Raw genomic sequence first — 21,858 nt, 5'->3', positions numbered from 1 at the left:
TTTTCTGTATACAACTATATCTAAAAATAAAGGATATGAAAATTTGGCAGCAAGTATTGGCTCAACAAATGAAACCTTTAATCAGTCCTATTCTAATGATTTTGACTCCTCGGAAGCCCCTACATTCCTAGGATGTTTTAAGCTTCCTGTGCCTCCTGTGGTCAGGAGGCCTCAAACAATCACACGCGCAGCCTGTCCTGCAGGCAGGCTAGAAAGCCATCAGAGGGGTTTTTGGATTGAAACACTCTTTCAAATGCAGAAGACTAAAGCCCTGAATTGACTTTTTCCAGAGATTGTCAGAAGAGTGGAAAAGCAGGCAGATTCTTATTTTTTGGGGCACATGCTCAGGAAATGCCAGGGGGAAAACCTGAGATCTGACTCGACCTTGCACATCAGATCTCTGCCGCATGACCTTGTCACGGGTGGAATTCCTCACACTGGCTTCCGGCAAGATGCTTTTATTAAACAAGCTGATGGACAAACTTGCTGGCCAGTTTTCTTCATATGTAAATGGCATTTATTATGACGACCCTAGTGGCTCTCTGTAGACATTTAAGTAAGTCCTATCATTGTTTTGGGGGTACTATGTTTCCTCCAGCTGTGTTGTTCTCCTGCCCACAGCTCGAGTGGATGGTAAAGTCAGAATGAGTTACATGTCTAAACAGGGAGTGTTCATGGGTTACCCAACCTTCAGGACCAGGTGTAAACATTCTCATATTGTTTGATCCTTAATAGTCTGTCTTTAAATCTCTATACTTAATGTCTTGGGAACATGAAGGATGAGGATTTAGTGGTTATCCTGTCAGTCCATTAACTATATATATCATTTACATTTGGTTTTCAACCTATATGCTTTCTTATACACTGTTTTGGAACCACCATTTCCATAAAATACTTAATAGAATCCATATTAAAAAACCTAACTGGCTCATAATCATGGTTTTGTTCTTCCTGTACTTTTTAGCTATCCTCCAGACATTACTTGACTATCCTTTTAACTATTTTTAAGTCATTATGTTACATCTTCTCTTGGCCATTATCACTGCAAAATAGCAATATATAGCTTTATGTAAAGACTCTGTGATAATTATCTCCTTTTAAAGTCTTATTTTCTAGTTTTCATATATTCCTCATTGTTTCCTTTTTACCCCCCAAATGGTCAGTCTGCTAGTTTCAAAGAGAGCATTATTTCTGATGTAGACTTTATTGAACTGAAAGCAAAACAACCTTGAAAGCTCCTCCACCCCCTGCTGTTTTGAGTTGTTTCTGATAAGAGCTGAATTGTCTCACAAGATTATAAAGAATCGGGGACCCACTTGCTTCAACCATTATTTCTCTTTCAGTTCTTAAGTTCTTGAACCATCTGACACTCAGCACAAAACCATACTGAAAATGACTGAGAAGAGATCAATGGATTTTAGGTGGTGGCCTGAGAAAGCAAAACTGCTCCTTGCCCCCAGTTAGTCTTCTCTTCCATCTCCACGTTGAGCAAACCCTCCTCCCCCAGGTCAGAAAAGTCTCTTGGAATAGGAACAGGTAGTACAGATGTTCACAGAGACCAAATTTTGTCAAGGGGTCAAAGGGGTAGAACTTCAAAGTGATGAAAAATGCTTGGCCTTTGTGCAAGTTGTTTCTCCATCAATGTTAACTTATCTCCTTTTAAAGTCTTATTTTCTAGTTTTCATGTGTTCCCTCACTGTTTGCTTTTTATCCAAAAACAGTCAGTCTTCTAGTGAAAGGAAGAGTCGCTCAGTCGTGCCCGACTCTTTGTGACCCCATGGACCGTACAGTCCATGGAATTCTCCAGGCCAGAATACTGGAGTGGGTAGCCTTTCCCTTCTCCAGGAGATTTTCCTAACCCAGGGATCGAACCCAGGTCTCCCACACAGCAGGCGGATTCTTCACCTGCTGAGCCACAAGAGAGCATTATTTCTGAAGTAGACTTATTGAATTGAAAGAAACTAAGACATTGCAGTGGTCATGAGGGACTGTGCCTTTTTTTTTTCTCTCCTATTTAAATCTTTGTAAGTCTTCTATTCTTCTGTTACCAATTACAGTTATCTCAAAATCCCTAATAAGATACACTAATTCATAAGAAAACTAAGTCTTTTACTGTGGTTTCTGTTTGACTTGAAAAATAACAGGTTTCAAGGAAATAGAGCTGAGACACATAACCATAATCCCACATTATTTGCATTTTACCACTAATAGATCTATGCTTTGGTTAATAATATAACTTATCCAGATTGACTGGAGTACATTACTTAAAAACTGGTTTATTTTCTTCCTCTTGAAACACGCTATGTTTCTGTATAGCTTATCCATAAGACATCACAGTCTTGTCACTTTAGAATAAAAAGGTGAAAACAAAGAAGGCAGTATCCTCATTTTATTGCCAGGCTTCCCTGGTAGACGAGCTGGTAAAGAATCTGCCCGCAATGCAAGAGACCCTGGTTCGATTCCTGGGTCAGGAAGATCTGGAGAAGGGACAGCCTAACCACTCCAGTCTTCCTGGGCTTCCCTGGTGGCTCAGATGCTAAAGAATCTGCCTGCAGTGCAGCAGACCTGGGTTCGATCCCTGGGTTGGGAAGATCCCCTGGAGGAGGGCATGGCAATCCACTCCAGTATTCTTGCCTGGGAAATCCCCGTGGACAGTGGAACCTGGCGGGCTACGGTCCATGGGGTTGAAAAGAGTCAGACATGACTGAGCAACTAAGCACAGCAAGAGATGTTAAGAGACTTGCCTGAGATTGTTCACTGATTAAATCGTAGAATCAGAACCAAAAAATGGAACTTCTGATCACAGGCCTTGTTATTTCTCTTTATTTTTTTCTATTAGACTAAACTTTTGAAACATTTGCTTTATTAATATATGATTTCAGTAACAAAATATATAAACTGGCTTAATAATTAGAAATCCAATATATAACTCCTTAGAATGAACATAACTAGGAAGAAAAACAAGAGTGAAAATATCCATTTAAAAAAAGATTACAGAAGATAAAAATGATTAAAAAAACAATTAAGTTGGGTACCTCATGTGGGCATTTCAAAGGCCAGTACACTCTATAAGAAATAGATTTGGTAGCAATCTTTGCAGGCCTGTACTCTCAAAGTAGGTCAACAATATTTAGTTGGGCAAATGAAAATATCAAAGCATAAGTTACTTTGTGCTTCACTCTATTCCTTAACTCCCCTTTACTTTTAAGAGAAATACGTGTCTTTAGCACACACTGAGGTAAAATTTATAAGAAACTACTAAACTGTTTTTCAAAGTAATCCCGTCCATTTCCATTCCCACCTGTTATGTGAGGGAGTTTGGGTTGCTTTGTGTCCTCACCAACACTTGGAATTGCCTTTTTGCTTTTAGTCATTCTAAGGAGTATATGCTATTATCTCATTGTGACTTTAATTTACAGTTCCATGGTGATTAATGACATCAAACACATCTTCATGTTTTTAACAGTCATTTGAAAAAATTCTTTTGAAAAATATCTGTTTAAAACTTCCCTTCATTTATTAATTAGATTGTCTTCTGAGTTTTAAAGAGGTCTTCCCTGGTGGCTTAGTGGTAAAGAAACGCCTGCAGTGCAAGAGCCACAGGAGATGCAGGTTTGATCCCTGGGTCGGGAAGATCCCCTGGAGGAGGGCATGGCAACCCACCCCAGTATTCTTGTCTGGAGAATCCCATGGACAGAGGAGCCTGGCGGGCTAAGGTCCATGGGGTCGCAAGAGTCGGACAGGACTGAGCAACGAAACCACCACCATACATTTTCATATACATATACAATTTTCCCAACATCTTTTTTAGAAATCACTATTCTTTCCCAGTTTGAATTACTTCGGTGCTTTTGTCATAAATCAGGTGGACAATTGATCAGATCCGTGTCTGTGTGTGGACCCTCTGTTCTGACACTTGGAGCTACATGACTATATTATTCTTTGTTTGCTGTTTGTTCCAACGTTGTTCCTTTTAATATCTATTTTGACCTTCTTTGGAATAACTGGATATTTTTCAGTATTACAGTTTTTCTTTGCCAATGGCTTATTTGATATAATTCTACATTTATTTTGGTAGTTGTTCCAAGGTTTACATCTTGTGATAAGTATCTTTGACTCATCACAGTTTATATATAATGTAAGAATCTTACACAAATATATTTCGATTTACTCTTCCTATTCTTTAGCATGTGTCATCATGCATTTTATTTCTACTGTTATGAACCCTACAATCTATTGTTTCACTTTTGTTTCAGTCAGTTACAGCTTAAAGAAGCTAAAATGAGAAGAAAGTCTTTCATATTTGTCCATCTATCTGTCATTTCTGGTACTCTTCTTTTACTTGTATAGATATGAATTTCTGACAGATATCATTTTCCTTCTACCTTAAGTATTTCCTTTAATGTACTAAAATTTTCTGCCATCAATTGATTTGATTTGATTGCATGAAAAAAAGGCTTAATCTTCACATTTGAAATAGTTTTCATCAGACATGTACTTTTGGGTTTAGAGATTTTTCTATCTTTCATTTTTTTTCACTCAGTACTTTCAAGACATTTTTCTATTTTATGGCTTGCATTGTTTCTGATGATAAGTCAGTTTAGGTTTTAAAGTGTTTGCTTCCAGTTATATAATGTGTCTTCTTTGTGTTGTTCATTTTAAGATTGTTCTCTTTATCACTATTTTGCAGCAATTTAATTATGATGTGCTTTGTTTTCATTTCTTTTGTATTCTGCTTAGGGATTGTTGAGCTTCTTATATCTGATGATGTTTAGTTTTTATCATATTTGGAAATTTTTTTTTTCATATTTGGAAATTTTTTAGCCATTCTCACAGGGTATTTTATCTTTCCCCTCCACCACCACTTTTTTCTGGAATTCTTTGTTTTTTTTAATAATTAATTAATTTGGCTGAGTAAGGTCTTAGTTATGGCATGCAGAATCTTCATTACATCATGCAGGACCTTTTGCTGGGGTACAGAGGCTCTAACTGCACTGTACAGGCTCAGTAGTTTTGGCACATGGGTTCTCGAGTTGTCGCCCACAGCCTCCAGAGTCCACAGGCCCAGCGTGTGGGCTTCATGGATCTTAGTTTCCTGACCAGGGATTAAACTTGTGTTCCTTGCATCGCAAGATGGATTCTTACTATTGGACCCCCAGGGAAGTCCCTGATTTGCAGATATTGCAAAACCCTTGTATTCCTCTGATAAATCCAACTTCGTATTGTGTATGATCCTTTTAGTGTATTCTTATGTTCAGTTTGTTGACATTTTATTGAGGATTTTTGCATCTATGTCCATCAGTGATATTGGACTGTGATTTTTCTTTTTTGTGTGATATCTCTGTCTAGTTTTAGTATCAGGACGAGGCTGGCCTTGTATTTAGAATGAGCTTGGAAGTATTCCTTCCTCTATGCAATTTTTGGGAATAGATTGAGAAGAACAGGTCTTACCTCTTCTCTAAGTGTTTGGTAGCAGTCACCTATGAAGCCAGCTGGTCCTGGACTTGTGTTTGTTGAGAGTTTTTCTAAATTACTAATTCAGTGTCACTGCTGGTAATTGATCTGTTCATAGTTTTTATTTCTTCCTGGTTCAGTCTTGGGATATTGTACATATCTAGTAATTTGTCCATTTCTTCTAGATTGTCCATTTTATGGCTGTGTAATTGTAGTCTCTTAGAATCATTTTTATTTCTGTGATGTCAGATGTAAGTTCTCCTTTTTCATTTCTGATTTTATTGATTTGGACCCTCTCTCTTTTTTCTTCATGAGTCTGGCTAAAAGTTTGTCAATTTTGTTTCTCTTTTAAAAAGTCCAGCTCTTAGTTTCAGCACTGTGGAGGTTTTTACAATGGGTTGTCATGTGAGAAATATCACCTTGAAATTTGAGGGGGAAAATCATATCAGTGCTCTTCTCTGTTGATTCAAATAGTGATCCCTGAACTTCCTAGTCATTAAAAACAAACAAAAACTTTTATTGTATCTATCACATAAGTAACACATAATCATCACAGGTGATACTTATTAGAAAGAAGGGAGGAAAGAAAAGAGGGAAGGAGGGAAGAAAAAGTCAAAGAAGAAGGAAAGGAAAAGTAAAATCACCTGAAATACCATTAGTCATTGATAATCACCATCAACATTGTAGAGTATCTTTTAATTCTTTTCTATGTGTATGTAAACATGTATATTTTAATAAATATAGTATATCATACTATTTTCTAAGCTGCTTTTTTTTTTCTAATCAATATGACTTTATTGCGAAGATGGATGTGCTGTGCTTAGTCACTCAGTCATGTCTGACTCTTTGCAACCCCATGGACTGTAGCCCACCAGGCTCCTCTGTCCATGAGGATTCTCCAGGTCAGAATACTGGAGTGGGTTGCCATGCCCTCCTCCAGGAGATCTTCCCAATCCAGGGATCAAACCCAGGTCAACGGCATTGTGGGTGGATTCTTTACCATTTGAGCCACCAGGGAAGCCCTAAGCTAATTAAATAAATCCCTAGTTGTTGGACATTTCTGTTATTTCCAGTTTTTTATTTTATTATTTATATAATCATAAACTCCAGTACTTTGGCCACCTCATGCAGAGTTGACTCATTGGAAAAGACTTTGATGCTGGGAGGGATCGGGGGCAGGAGGAGAAGGGGACGACAGAGGATGAGATGGCTGGATGGCATCACTGACTCAATGGACGTGAGTCTGAGTGAACTCCAGGAGTTGGTGATGGACAGGGAGGCCTGGTGTGCTGCGATTCATGGGGTCGCAAAGAGTCGGACATGACTGAGTGACTGAACTGAACTGAACTGGACTGAATTAATTTTTTAGGATAAATTTCCAGAGAAGGAATAAATGTGTTAATAGGTAAGTGTCAAAGCTTTTGCAATTGTTGTCCATGTGTCATCTAAGAAGGTTATACAAGTTCTGTATCCACCAGTAGAGTCCCCAGAGTACTAGCGAATGCTGTTTTATTCACTGTTATTCTGGCTACTGTTCCCTTGATTACCAAGGGGTAACTTTTCCCCAAATGGTTATGGACTACTTATCAATCGTGTGATCTCTAGGCTAAAAAGAGCTCTTCTTTCCTTTAGCTTTGAACTAGATTACTGAGAAGCTGAATTCTTAATTGAACAGGGCACAAAATATTTTTGATTCTGCTAACTGTAATATACTGTCTAATTTTAAAGTCTCAACACACAGAGAGTCCGAGGGAGAGGTCATCCGATGCCTGAGACTGGCTCTGACGGACGCCGTCAAGGACGTTGTGCAGCAGGTAGTGTCTGTGATGAGCTCTGGGAGCAGCTGTGAGAGGAACCTAAACAAGCGCAGCATTCCTGAACATCTGCGTGAGAGCATTCCAAAAGAATGGAATTACATTCCAAAAGAAACCAAAAGGAAAGAATCAAACAAAGGTACATTTATTTTTCTTTAAGAACACGTCCCTAAAGAAGCACACTTTCTGGGATATGAAAACAAATAATATTGTAAAAAGTACAAGATTTGTAAACTATATTAGTCTACTTTCTACCATGTATATTTAGGATTCCTAATTTTCATTACTGCAAGCCATATGATCAAAAAATAAAAAATAAACACACACACACACAACTTAGAAATGAAAGTGACTCAAACGATTATCTTCTTTTTTTAACTACCAATTCAAAATTTTCTGTGATATTTTGTGTTTATGTTTGTATTCAGATTAGTCAGATGATTTTGACTGATTTCCTTTAAACCTATTGAGGAATCTAAAATTCATATTCTCAAGAAGATTGCTCTGATATTCAGTTTAATTATTCTTTTTTGAAGTTTTTCCTGTACAACTACCAATTATTACTTTCTTCTCTTTCTTTAATACACCTACATGTGTAGCTTTTGGGTAAAAAACAACACCCCATTTAATAGCTACATGTATTTTTCTGACAGTACCTATGGTTCTGGATTGAGTGCATTGTTCCTCTTCAGGGCAATGCATCTACCAAGTGTACTGAAGAATTATCAATGACCTATATTATTTCATTTATTTTATTACTCAAGTCCTTTCTTGTTAGTTTCTTCCTATCTAAATGTCTCTACTTTCCAAGAATTTCACAAGGTTCCTTTGGATATATCTTATTTATCTGTTTGTATCCATGAATCTTCTTTAGAATTTTAAAAATACATCTTTTCCTTTTTATCTTCATCTTTAAAGAAGAGTATTTTTTCACTAACTGTAAGGAAACTCTCAACAGTAAAGTACTCCAGCTGAACAGTAAAATACTCCTGCTAAATCTAAATCCATTTGTGGAAAGTAGCTATTCTTTCATTCTTCTCCATAGTGGTCCTGAATAATGTGAATCTTATCCAGGAACCTTATATTAAAGACTCAAATCAAATTATCTATCAGTGACCTTTCATGGTAATGCTTTAATTCTGTCCAAACCCTATTAAACTGCCTTTGAATCCAGTAAAGCCATTTAATTCAAATTGGAAAATGTCAGATATTCATTACTTAAGGTCTTCCTCATCAGAGTTGTTGCCAACTCCCCTTTCTAGCCTTGGGATATTTCATAGATTTTGAGCAATACAAGAGGCATGATCTATAGTTTATATATCATGTCATATGAGTAGCACTTTTTTGTTTGTGGCTTTCAAGTTGGTCTATTTACAAACAATTATTTTTTTTTCTACAAGTATTTTGGAACTCTTCCATAACATTTCAAAGGGCCTCTGGTTTCCACCCTGACCCCTGCCCCGAAAAACTTAGTTTGTATTGATCGATACCAGTTCTTATGGTTTTCCTTACTAAATAATACTTTTTCATAAAATTATCAGTAAGAGTAGAAATATAACACTTAGAGAGGCATGAAGGAGTGCCAAATCACATATAAATGCTATAAAAGAAAGTGGTGGAGGAAGGTGACCTTATAAAGCATTTTGTGCATTTCAGGATGTGACGATAGGAGAATACCATTGTTCTTCATTTCTGTCCTCTTTTAAATTGACATTACTCAATCTTTAGTTCCCCCACAACGTACAAGATAGATAACATGTTCATGCCAGACATTAAGTCACTTATTACTGCTAATATGAGGTACTGGAATTGGGTCAGGGATAAACCGTCAATAAGAGATCCCCTATTGATTCTTGAAGACTAGTATAAGTGTTTACAAATAGGTACAAACACCTCCGGAGGTGTATAAGACAATCCTCTGGTGGGTGAGAAGACAGCAAGCAAAACTACTGAAGTTTCATATGGAGTCTGTTCTGGAATTCTCCCTGGGTCTGTGAGCAGGCCAGTCGTATGACGGGGACATCATTGTTAGTGAGGGCATGGACATGGTAACTTTTCTCCTTCATTAGCTTTCATCATTCAGCAATCAATTAAGGTTGTCCTTTGTATTTCAGAATCTAGTTTTCACAAAATTAATCCTCACAAAACACACAAGTGGCTTTAACATATTCTTATAAATAACAAATCAACTGCGGTTTAAAACGATTACTGGGAATCCAAGGGAAAACAAACAATGAGAAAGTAAAAAAAACTCACACTGAGGAAAATTACTATTTCTAACATAAACTGTTTCTCAGCCATGTTATAAGTTAGAACACTGATAATCTGACCAGATTTGGCCAAAAATAAATAAAAAAGGAGTGGGAAAACCACCTGAAGCATGGCTTTCCATACTTTGTTGTTAAAGATGAATCCCTCCAAAATAAGTATTGTGCCTTGAGATGTTAGCTAAATATAGTTTGAAGGCTTCTTGATTAGCAAAAGATTTCAAAACTAAGCATACAAACATGAAGATAAACCTTGATAATCATTTTCAGCAATGTTTTAAGTCGATTGATATTTAATTCAGTCCTTGGCAAAATTCATCTAAACAATGAAGTGCTTAGGGGCCTTTTTTTTTTTGAGAATTCTAACTTAAAAGACAAATAGTCACTAGCTTAAGGAAACATTTGTCCTTCCTGACATAGTGAAAATGATGGAACATGGAAAACACTGAAGATTTAAAAAAATAAATAGTACAATAAATTATACAGTGTAAGAGATTTACCGAAGAATTGAATGGAAGTTCAGATGTTTCTGATATAGCTCAGCTTAGGTATTCACTCCCTAAGTGAATACGCAAAGAATTCTCTCCCTAAGAGCAAATACACAAAGAATTAGTTGTTTTATTTCTTTGACAATGACCAAAGGTAAGATATACCAAAGAATGTATTGTCTTACCACTAAATTACTTTTTAAAGAGAAAGAATGCTTTATGGGAAAACTCAGGAGTAATTGTTTCTAACTAAAACAATAGATTCTGGAGAGGAAACAAAGGTAGCAAGCACCACAGAGAAAATGTATTCCAGGCATCATTCACACGTGGATTGCTGAGAAAGTGATGGCAGAAATATGCCAAGTGTTACCAGAAGTCATTCAGATAGTTTATTTTGTAAAACCCAGAAATATTAGTTTTATAAAAGCAAGTATCACCTATATAAATGTCATCGCTGCAGACGTAAGAACTTAGAATTTTCTAGCTTGATTTAAAATGTTCCAAATAAGTGTTTCAGTTATTTTTGAATACTTTTCTTAAAAGTACAAAAATGAGGGCCTCCCTGGTGGCTCTGCTGGAGAGTCCGCCTGCCAGTGCTGAAGACACGGGTTCCATCCCTGAGCTGGGAAGATTCCTGCACGCAGCGAAGCAACTAAGCTCATCTGCCACAGTATTGCGCCTGTGCTTGAGAGCTCGGGAGCCACAGCTGCCGAGCCTGCGTGCTGCAGCTCCCGAAGCCTGCACTCCTGAGAGCCCAGTGCTCTGGCAACAAGAAAATCCACTGCAGTGAGGGGCCCGCGCACCGCCCCTGGAGAGTGGCCCCCGATTACCGTAAATACAGAAAACCTACACTGCAACAAAGACCCAGCACAGCCAAAAAGTTTTTTTTAATACAAAAATGAAATATTTTCAGTTTGTTGCAAGAACAGTTCATTAACATAATGGTGATGACTATTCATTAGTCAGATTTCAACGACAACATTTGTCTTTTTGGTGGTTAAGATTGAAAAACTAGTGCCATGACTTCACACGTTGCATATGGATCTATGTATATGTCCATGTAGTGACTCTGTCACCTATGACGGTCATTAAAACCCAGTATTGAAACAAACTAAATAACCTGACATTTGAATCAATGTGTTACAAACTATTAAAGCCCAGATTTTTAAAAGAATAAAGCATATAAAAATCACATTATCCTCACTCAATAATGTATTATTGATATTTGATACCATTAGTAAACAATATTTTATTTTATTTTTTTTAGTAAACAATATTTTAAAAATTAATTTTAAGACATTATTTGTCTTTACCTTTTTCATTGTAAATTTCATTTTTTGCATGCCTTATAATCTCCAAAATATATTATTACAATCAGTAGTCTATGCATAAGAAGGAAGATATGATAAGTATATAAATGTACCTCACATCGCATTCAATGTCATATTCAGAGCTATGGTTTTTCCAGTAGTCATGTATGTATGTGAGAGTTGGACTATAAAAAAACTGAGCACCCAGGTCTCCTGCATGGCAGGCAGGTTATTTACCGTCTGAACTACGAGGGAAGCCCTGACCCTGTGGTCAGTAGAATGGATTTGTCATCGGTCTAAAGGTTCTGACTAGAATTTGCCCAAGTTTTGATAAAGTAGTTGGAGATTTGAGTACCTTGCAGTTCTCAGATGTTGTAAATATTAGTAGGAATACAGGTGTGAAGAGAATTGTTCATCTTTACCTGATATCTGCTTATCTTGTCAAATGTTTACTCAGGATGTGCAGATAAGCCCTCTTTAGGATAAACAGAATATAAGATATAATCTTTTAAGTCAAATACTTGGCAGCAGATTGGGGCATACGAGATGCAAACACATTAAAAACAATAAAATGTTTAAGATATTTAAGAACATTGACAAGAATGGTTTCTTAATTTGCTTTACCTATATTTCAAGCTTCATCTAAACATATTTATTTGAATAAAAAGAAGACATTTATTGAGGAACTATTTTTTACAAAGTACTGAACTAGGTACTTTATTATTTATTCATTTATTTAATACAAAAGTCTCCTGAGATCATTCAAATATATGTTGGACCAAATACAATTTTTACAAACATAAAAACACTGCTCCAGTTAATTCTGAAAATCATTCTTAAGTTGTCATGAATTTCTGAGGAATCACTAGACCAGACCTATGTTTTCCAAGAGCTTTGTAGTTTTTAAGAGCAGAGTGACTTTATTTTTTAACTTTTTATTTTGTATTGGAATATAACCAAGTAATAATGCTGTGATAGTTTCAAATGGACAGCAAAGGGACTCAGCCATACACATACATGTATCTGTTCTCCTCCAAACTCTCCTCCCATCCAGTCTGCCACATAACTTTGAGAAGAATTCCCTGTGCTGTACATAAGATCCATTTTAAATATAGCAGTGTGTACATGTTGATCCCAAACTCCCTGTGTCTTCCCCTTATCCTTCCCTCTGCTGCTGCTGCTAAGTCGCTTCAGTCGTGTCCGACTCTGTGCGACCCCATAGACGGCAGCCAACCAGGCTCCTCTGTCCCTGGGATTCTCCAGGCAAGAATACTAGAATGGGTTGCCACTTCCTTCTCCAATGCATGCATGCATGCTAAGTCGCTTCAGTCGTGTCTGACTCTGTGCGACCCCATGGACAGCAGCCCACCAGGCTCCTCTGTCCACAGGCTTCTCTAGGCAAGAGTACTGGAGTGGGTTGCCATTTCCTTCCCCGAGGCAACCGTAAATTCATTCTCTAAGTCTGAATTTGTTTCTGTTTTGTAAATAAGGTGATCTGTTTCATTTCTTCTTAGATTCTGCATGTATGGAATGTCAGATGATATTTGTCTTTCTCTGTCTGACTTTACTTCACTCAGTATGACAATCTCTGGTTCCATCTATGTTGCTGCAAATGGCATTATTTCATTATTTTAAATGACTAATTTCCCATTATATGTATGTATGTGTGTGTGTCTATCTCCCCTCTTTTTTTTCCCATTCCTCTACTGGTGAACATCTAGGTTGCTTCCTTGTCTTGGCTACTGTAAACAGTGCTTCTGTGAACACTGGGGTGCGTGTATCCTTTTGGACCTTATTTTCCTTTGGATATATGCCCAGGAGTGGGATTGCAGGGTCACATGGTAGCTCAGTTTTTACTTTGTAAAGAAAGCTCCACACTGTTCTCCGTAGTCTCTGTCAGTTTACATTCCCACTGATAGTGTAGGAGGTTCCCTTCTCTCCACTCAGTCTCCAATATTTATTGTTAGTGAATTTTTTGATGATAGCCATTTTGACTAGTGTGAGGTGATATCTCATTGTAGTTTTGATTTGCATTCATATAATAATTTGTGATATTGAACATCTTTTCATGTGCCTGTTGAGCATCTGTGTGTCTTCTTTGAGAACTTCTCTGATGGCTCAGCTGGTAAAGAATCTGCTTGCAATGCAGGAGACCTGGGTTCGATCCCTGGGCTGGGAAGAGCCCCTGGAGAAGGAAGTAGCAACCCACTCCAGTATTCTTGCCTGGAGAATCCCATGGACCGAGGAGCCTGGAGGGCTACAGTCCATGGGGTTGCAAAGAGTTGGACATGACTGATGGACTAACACTAACTAACATGTCTTCTTTGGGGAAATGTCTGTTTAGGTCTTCTCCCCATTTTTTGATTGGGTTGTTTGTTTTGATGGTCTCCAAAATCCACAGAGTGATTTCTTAAAATGTCACAAATATCTTAAGAAATCTTTCACAGTGTTTTATTATTTTTGCTCAGTAAAAACAGTGAAAAATATTTTTCTGAAGAACTTATACCTACCTTCTTTTAGACTTTCACTCTTTTCCAATGTTCAAATTCAACTATGTACACAGTGTATTAAAATGCTTGTATCTGGCTTTACGACATACTCAAGGAGTGAGATTTTATTCCATGCTCTTGGGGAGCTTTTAGTCTAGTTGTAAAGACAACTCATGAATATATAACTAAGAATATAACAAACAATGATAGATGATAATACAAAAGATAATACAACATGGCATTTTATGAACCTAATTACAGCACAGTCATATGGGTAATATGTCCAAATAAATTCATAGGAGGAAAAAACTTTGAACCAAAAGTTGAAGGTTATGAGTGACCTATGAAGAACGAGGGGATTCCATTTGAGAATAATGAGATATTCAGAAGCCTAAGAGTAAAGAGGATGAAACAAAGATGAGGTTCACCAGAACTGCCTGCAGCTAGACTATGGAGTGTTTTGACAGCAATGCTCCAGAGACTGATCTTATAACAGTGGAAAACAGCTAAAAGAATTGTAGCAGAGAAATTAGGTAATGAAGTTAACAAAGTTAGGTACTAGTATATGCATCTGGCTTTATAGCTGGGCATAGTCTGGAGCAGAGAGATGGGTTAGGAGAATCCTACGATATACGATAGTCCAGATACCACTTGTGAGGGCAGGATTGAGTAGGTAGCAGCCCTGGTCACAGTGAGGCAAAACTGCACATCAAAGATGATGGAGTGGGAAGACTGATCAGTGTAGCCCTTAGTCTTGTATGAAGGATTAGGAGGAATATTTTAACAATTCAAAAGGAAAGAAGAAAATGATGACTAACTTCCCTGGTGGCTCAGACAGTAAAGTGTCTGCCTGCAATGAGGGAGACCCAGGTTCAATCCCTGGGTTGGGAAGATCTCCTGGAGAAGGAAATGGCACCCCACTCCAGTATTCTTGCCTAGAGAATCCCATGGACAGAGGAGCCTGGTAGGCTACAGTCCATGGGGTCGCAAAGAGTCGGACACAACTCACTCAATGATGAGGAGAACAGAGAAGTTTAATGCCCATCTGGGAGCTGGAGTGGTTGAAAGGCCAAAACTGAAGGTTCTAGAATCATCTAGAAGAGTGGTTCTCAACTAGGAAGATAGAGAACAATTTGGCAATGCTTTTGAGACATTTTTGCCACAGTTGATGAGAATGCCATTGGCACCTAGTGAGTGGAGGACAAAGATGCCACCGAAACATCCTACCATGCACAGGTCAGCTCCTTGCAACGAAAAATTCTCTAGCCCCACTTGTCAGTAGTGTGAAAGGTGAGAAACCCTGATCTCGAGGGAGGAGAACAGTAAATCCTTCAGAGAAATCACGTTAAGTGAGAGAGAATAGAATCTTCAGTCAACAGCCCAAGGACTTACAGGTAAGAGGTGTTAGTAGAAGTGGAGTTGGTGTGGAACACAGAGAAGCGGAGCAATAGAGATATACACGAACCCAGTTTGTTGGCTCATTTATTCAACAAATATTTACCAAACATCTGTTAGAGATGAAGTCCTAATGCCTTCCTGGAGCTTATATTCTAGTGGATGGAGACAGATAATGAAAAAATAAAGTGAGGCTAAATGCGGTAATAAAGTTAATAAAATGGGGTCTAATGATAGGGGGGAACTGGGGGCTGGAATAGGATCGGCGTGAAGGGTCTGTCTTACATGGATTGTGGGGGAGGCTGTCAGAGGAAATGACATTTGAGCTGAAAACTAAAAGAAGAGCCAGTCCCGGCAAGAGCTAGAGTGATTCTGTCATGGATGCCAGGAGAAGAATAGAAAGGCTTAAAGAAGTGTCAAAGGCCACAAAAAGGTTGCAGCATGGGTATCTTTGTGTTTATTGATTAGGAAGACCTTGGGCCCTTTAAACCTACAATCTTAATAGATAACAATATAAGAAATAATTCTGAATTTTCTAATCATTTCTGGGAGGAAAAATTAAGTTGCGGGACTTGGGGAATTTTTGGCAGGACTGCAGAGGACCCCAGTAGAGTTCTGTCGGAATATGTCAGGCACTTGCTCTTCTCAACAATTTTCTCCACAAAAATTAGACATCCTCACACAACACAACACAGTGATGGAACGCAAATGCTAATATTAATCATACCTTTTCTTTCTTTTCTCCCCCAGGCTTCACAAGGCTTGCTGCTCAGGCAGTATCTATTGTAATCAGCAAGTTACCTACAGTGATTGCATGCTTGCCTCCCCCAATTAAATACTTCTTTTTTCTGTCTGAGAGAAAAATGTCAGAAAACTTCGTTGAATTGAAGAAAGCTGGCCTGCTTGTCTGGAACTTGATTGTAATTATATGTCGGATATTTGAGGATGGAAACACTGTGGAACTTTTAACAGGTGCCTCCCTTGACAGATGGAGTAAAGAGAAACTTGGTTTAGTCTGTGTGTGTTTGGAAAGCATCACGGGAGAGCAGACGAGTCACCCTAATCAAATGACCCAAAAGGTTATACGGAGCATCGAGCAGCAGAAACCCAACTGGGTTGAATGCCAGTTGTTGAAAGCAAGGAAACTGAGCACCGAATGGTAAAGTTATGTTTTTCTTTCCCCAAATTGCATCAGACATGTTCCCAAAAGACAAAATCACCCATAAACAACCACCACCACAACTTCATGGGAACTTTGATGAATACAGGCAAAGATAAATATTCCATCAAACGCTGGATTGTTAAATGTTCCTTGTCTTATTAAAATTTGAACCCCATTGATACACTGGAACACTATCCATGTTTAGTCCCCATCTCAAGGTTTCTGATTAAAAGGGTGGTGGTTAAACCCAGGAGAATTTGGTTTCACTCCTTTTCAATGTGCAAACAGGTATCTCGTGGATAGCCTGGAGCTTTTCGTAAATGGCTTGGCCATGGAGATTAAATTAAGAAGGAATTAATGGGTATAAAAGGCTCTTTATTGCTTTCTGTGTACCTGATTGTCAAAAAGGTACACATTTTTCATCTGGTAATGTAAGAATCCCAGAGGGCAACTGGGGCATATCACACTCAAGCTATAAACACACCCAGCTGTTTCTGTATGAAAATGTCAGCCTTCTCGGTTTGTCACTGAGAGCTAAGTGATTTGTGGTATTGCAAAGATTTTTAAGGGTCCCTGATGAATTTAAATGTGTACATAGAGTCCTCCTGTCTCACAATTAGTCTTCAGTATAGAACTGCATGATATTGATAAAGGAGTTATGGTTCATATGGTCTACAGATCACAAAGCCAGACCCCCCCACACTTTTTTTTTTACACCACTCACAGACACTGTCCCTCATTCTTTTGAAATATATTCATATTACTAGAAAGTACTATTATAACTTTCTGCCTGAAACAACTAAAAGTTGTTAGTTTTAGTACATGGCAGTGATAGAGTTCAGGTTTTGGAATTAGATGGACAAATACAAATCCTTTGTAAATGGGCCATCTTTCGTGAGTTATAGGGTTGTGCAGGTTGGATCCCTGGGCTGGGAAGATCCCCTGCAGCAGGAAATGGCAACCTATTCCAGTATTCCTGCCAGGAGAATCCTATGGACAGAGAAGCCTGGAGGGCTACAGTCCATGGGATTGCAAAGAGTTGGATGCAACTGAGCGAATGAGCGCTCACGTACAAAGCTGGTAGAGTTGTTTTGAGAGGTTAAATAACAGTCACAAAGTTCTTAACATTAAGCTTAGACCTAGTAAGCATTTGTTATTTATAAACTATTAAAATAATCTGCACTGTTTAATAGTGTGATGACAAATGCTCTTTACTAGTTTGTGTTAGTCTGTGAGACTTCATATTAATCAAAATTACTGTAAGTGATCATGTAAGTAGTGTAAATAATGTAAGAAATGTAAGTAATCATTTTCCTGGCCTTGTCATACTGACTTTTAGAAATTTACTTGTGGGGCATCCTGTGTGTAGGATTAAGAATAGCAGTCAGGAAAATGCTTAGCAACGTTGACAGTGACCTTAATCTTTACATTTGCATTGGATACCAATTTACAGGCTTTAATGCAGACTAAAAGATTAAGGCCATGTGTCATTATCCATGGCAGTGGGTGTAGAAGGGAGAGAAGAGAAGCAGAGTAAAAATAGTGGATTTGATTATAAAGTTAAATTTATGATACTGCTGAATTAGGAGACTATCAATAAGATCAGTGGAAAGTAATGTCTCTAATATACCCTGGGCTACATACAGAAATCCAGAAGTGAAATTTTTTCCTTGAAAGTTGATTTTAGCCTCAGTATTTTATAAACAGCACCAACACATCTGATATTTTCTACAGTAGGGAATTGTTTAGCCAGTATTTGGCTGATTAGTTTTATGTTGCAACTTGCATCAAAAATAATTTTTATTAACTTTTAAAAAATGTTTTACAGCCCTCAAAAATTCTGAATACACTTTATGTAGCCTGTAATTAGCACAGTGCTGTGTCTTTCTCAATTTCTCAAATAATTTCAATATAAAAAAAATCCAGATTTAAAAGTTATTTCATTTATTTGAGAAAGAATTAAATTTGACATAGTAACAGACTTTAGGTAATCACTTATGAGTTTGAGTGGTAAAGAAACGCTTCATCCCGACTTAGCCTTTAAGTTAATTTTCTGATATACACATGAACTTCCATCTCTACTCATTTCTCACAGATAAGATGATCATTTAGTTCATAGATCTATACCATGAGGAAGATGTATTTTAGACCATGATGTCTGTATACAGGTAGAGGGTTGCCTTGACCTTACTGTAATATTTTTTGAAAATGGTGGCTCAGATGGTAAAAAATCTGCCTGAAATGTGGGAGATCTGGGTTCAGTCCATGAGTTGGGAAGATCCTCTGGAGAAGAGAATGGCAACCTACTCCAGTATTGGCAGCACTTCCCTGGTGGCTCAGATGGTAAAGAATCTGCCCACAATGTGGGAGACCTGGGTTTGATCCCTGGGTCGAGAAGATCCTCTGAAGAAGGGAATGGCTACCCACTCCAGTATACTTGCCTGGAGAAGTCCACGGACAGAGGAGCCTGCTGGGCTACCGTCCACAGTGTTGCAGAGTTGGACAGGACAACACCTTCGGTACTTTTTCACATGAGAATATAAACACTTAAACTAAAATAGTTCTTCTGTTACGATAACTGAAGTCTTAATTCCTCATGAAGATTATCTTGGATCCACACGATATCATTTAGCCAGATTTCTTTCACTTGCACCCAGATTTAACTTTGATTTTATGGAAATTGTGAGCATAACTGCGGTGGAAAGGCGGCAGCTGTAAGCAGTGCTTGTCTTGTGTGCTGCCTGAAAGCATTACTATTCATTAAAATAACCTTCACTTTGTAGTAACACTCAAGCTGTAAACAGTCAACTTAGATTCTGGAGAACACACAGGCCAAAAAAAAAAGTAAAGAAATGTCTGTCTTTGCAAAGTAATTTGTCGAGCTGAAGATTATTGTTTTTCATCATGGTGACCCTGACTTGGCTGGCTGGGTGCATATACAGATTAAGATTAATGCAGTTATTCCTTGGCTAAGGTCTGCCTCTTTCAGGGCACATTCTCCCTAATGACATGATTGATAGGCAGTCCCAAATCCAGAGAGGAACTCATTAATCATAGCATTGACTGAATCCAATCATTTGCTTCACCTGCACAGTGATGGACAGGAAAGGATACAATTCAGGGGCTGACACTGAGACACTCCTTTGTCAGAGGGCCTCAACTTTTTCAATGTCAGCCTCTACAAAACCCGACAAGAAATTTTGCTTGCAGCCTGTATGCAGTTTCAAAAAAGATATTTACAAACTTCTGTTATTGCACAAAAGTCTTTTCTGTTTGTTTGCTTGTTTAAAGATTTACTCTACCTAATGGATATCTTTAAGAGTAGGATTTGGTTTCATTTTTTTTAGCAAGGCTTATAGGATCATAAACTTTTTTTTTAAAGAAGGATGTTTTGAGGCTACATGTGGAAGCAATATGAAAGTTAATGTCCAGCAGCTGGGTATCATTTGGTTCAGTCTTCAGGTCAGCGGCACTGACTCTTAGCAGAACTAATTTTATAATCATGGCAAAATCTCAGTAATGAACTGCAGTATATAGCTGATTACACCACAGTAAATTTCATTTAGTCTGGGAAACAGTGGAAAACCATGCTTTTCTTAAGAATACTTAGACTGCAAAGCCTAACATGATCCTAATAGCACTTGTAACAAGAAAATTAGTGTGAAACATATATGATGTAAGTTGAGTATCGTGATTTATTTTGCGCTGGTATAGCGTGAGAATTAAAAAAAAGTCATCCATTACTACAATGTGAATAATGTTTAAAATCAAAAATAAGCCTATGAATTCTTATAAAAAGAAACGTTTCACACATATAACTTGCACTTTCCTGCTGTGCTTACAGGAGACGCTTTTCCTGAAAGGATAAGCAGAGTAGTGACTTTTGCTAAGTATCTGTTACCTGGAAGGGAGGGCATGTATTTTTAAAAGGCAACAAGTGTCAAAAGGCCAATTTAAAATACCCAGTGGTAAGCATTCCTCCAGGAAGCATCCAGCCTATATTTAGCATAATAGGCTCCCCCTTTTGACACTTTAATTAGTCTTTAATGTGTCTAAGACAGGTGTAAAAAGGAGTCTACAAAAGATGAATACCAAAGCTATTTCTGGCATCAAAGATACTCCTTATCCTCAAAGAGAAAAAACAAATCATTTCTTACTCGTTCTTAAAAAGAAATGTTTTGTTTTCATCCCACGATTATAGCAATTTTAACAGTTGCGGTAATGGGAAAATGTTTTATAGATCGGAGTATAATGCAATAAAGAAATGTTTTAAAAGAAACGGTTCAATTTTTTAAAATGCTTTCATGTGCTTAGTTCTAAGGCGCTGTTTATGGGAGCCGCCCGCTGTTTGGGGAAGGTATACCTATTTGAGCAAAGTCTTTCTGGGTGCTTTGCATATCAGATTTACATCAAACTCTCCACACTCAATCTCTTTGATTATTTTCCATCTTTACAATTCCTTACACTGATAGTTAATACGCTTTCTTTGTATTTAGTGCATTTATGACAATAGAGAAAAGCACAGCCTTAGAAGAAGGAGATATCGCTCTTGAACTGACTGAGCAGAAAATAAACATGATGGTCCTGGATATCTGCCACAAACCAGGTGGCAGCGAATACCTGAGGCAAATTTATCACATCATGCGGCTCAATGAGGTAGGGAAACGGCCTTTTTACCGAGCAATTAGGTGTGTACTGGCCTGAGGCAGCGTCTGCTGGCAGCTAAGGGTTAGTCAAGGAGGTGATAATACTTCTTTAAGTCAATACCAAACTCAATATTGCATTATTAATAGAATCTATTCAGCCCTGGCTGTTCTGCATTTGTACAGCAGAGGCTTCACCGAAACATTGTAGGTTTTATTTATATGGTTTAAACAATAACACGGCTCATAAACTCAACTCAGTTTGAAATGGTAGAGATGAAAGGTGTAGTTTGGGAATTGTGTATTTGTGACCATCAAGTTGATATTAAAATCTGGTATTTGTGAAATGAAGAATTTTCTGAAGAGAGATTTTTAGCTCTTCTCCTGCAGACGTCATGTTTGTGTTGGTGAAGCTGAAGATTTCTTAGACATAATGAGAAACTTCGGAAGAATATCAAACCGTATTCAGTAGCAACTAGATTAACCTAAGCAAATGTGCTAATGCAGGGAAGCTGATTAGAACCAATGTCATGCTTATTCACCTCTCTGCTGGGTTAAGCCTCTGACCTTGCCTGCTTTTGGTTGTTTTTAGCACAAATGTGAAGAGTTGATCTCTTGTTATTTACTTGAAACAAGTCTGCTAGTTTAGGTTTTTAATTTGACCATACGTAATCTGGGTTCAGGGGCTTCCGTGATAGCTCAGCTGGTAAAGAATCCACCTGCAATGCAGGACACCCCAGTTCTATTCCTGGGTCGGGAAGATCCCTGGAGAAGGGATAGGCTACCCACTCTAATATCCATTGGCTTCCCTGGTGGCTCAAATGGTAAGGAATCTG

General features: G+C 37.9%; 1 protein-coding gene across 1 annotated transcript in view; it reads left to right on the top strand.

Moving 5' to 3' along the window:
* KIAA0825 (KIAA0825 ortholog) overlaps positions 1 to 21,858 on the top strand; it is a 395,975-nt gene that overhangs the window by 165,414 nt on the left and 208,703 nt on the right. Inside the window, exons 15-17 of the mRNA XM_052644057.1 lie at positions 7,183 to 7,407; positions 15,968 to 16,376; positions 20,876 to 21,035. Of these exons, the coding sequence (XP_052500017.1) occupies positions 7,183 to 7,407; positions 15,968 to 16,376; positions 20,876 to 21,035 (794 nt within the window). The remainder of the gene's footprint in view (positions 1 to 7,182; positions 7,408 to 15,967; positions 16,377 to 20,875; positions 21,036 to 21,858) is intronic.

Source organism: Budorcas taxicolor, chromosome 7 (assembly GCF_023091745.1).
Source record: "Budorcas taxicolor isolate Tak-1 chromosome 7, Takin1.1, whole genome shotgun sequence".
NCBI classification, from domain to species: domain Eukaryota; kingdom Metazoa; phylum Chordata; class Mammalia; order Artiodactyla; family Bovidae; genus Budorcas; species Budorcas taxicolor.
The sequence above is the reverse complement of the archived record's forward strand: the minus strand, read 5'-3'. Positions and strand labels throughout refer to the sequence as shown.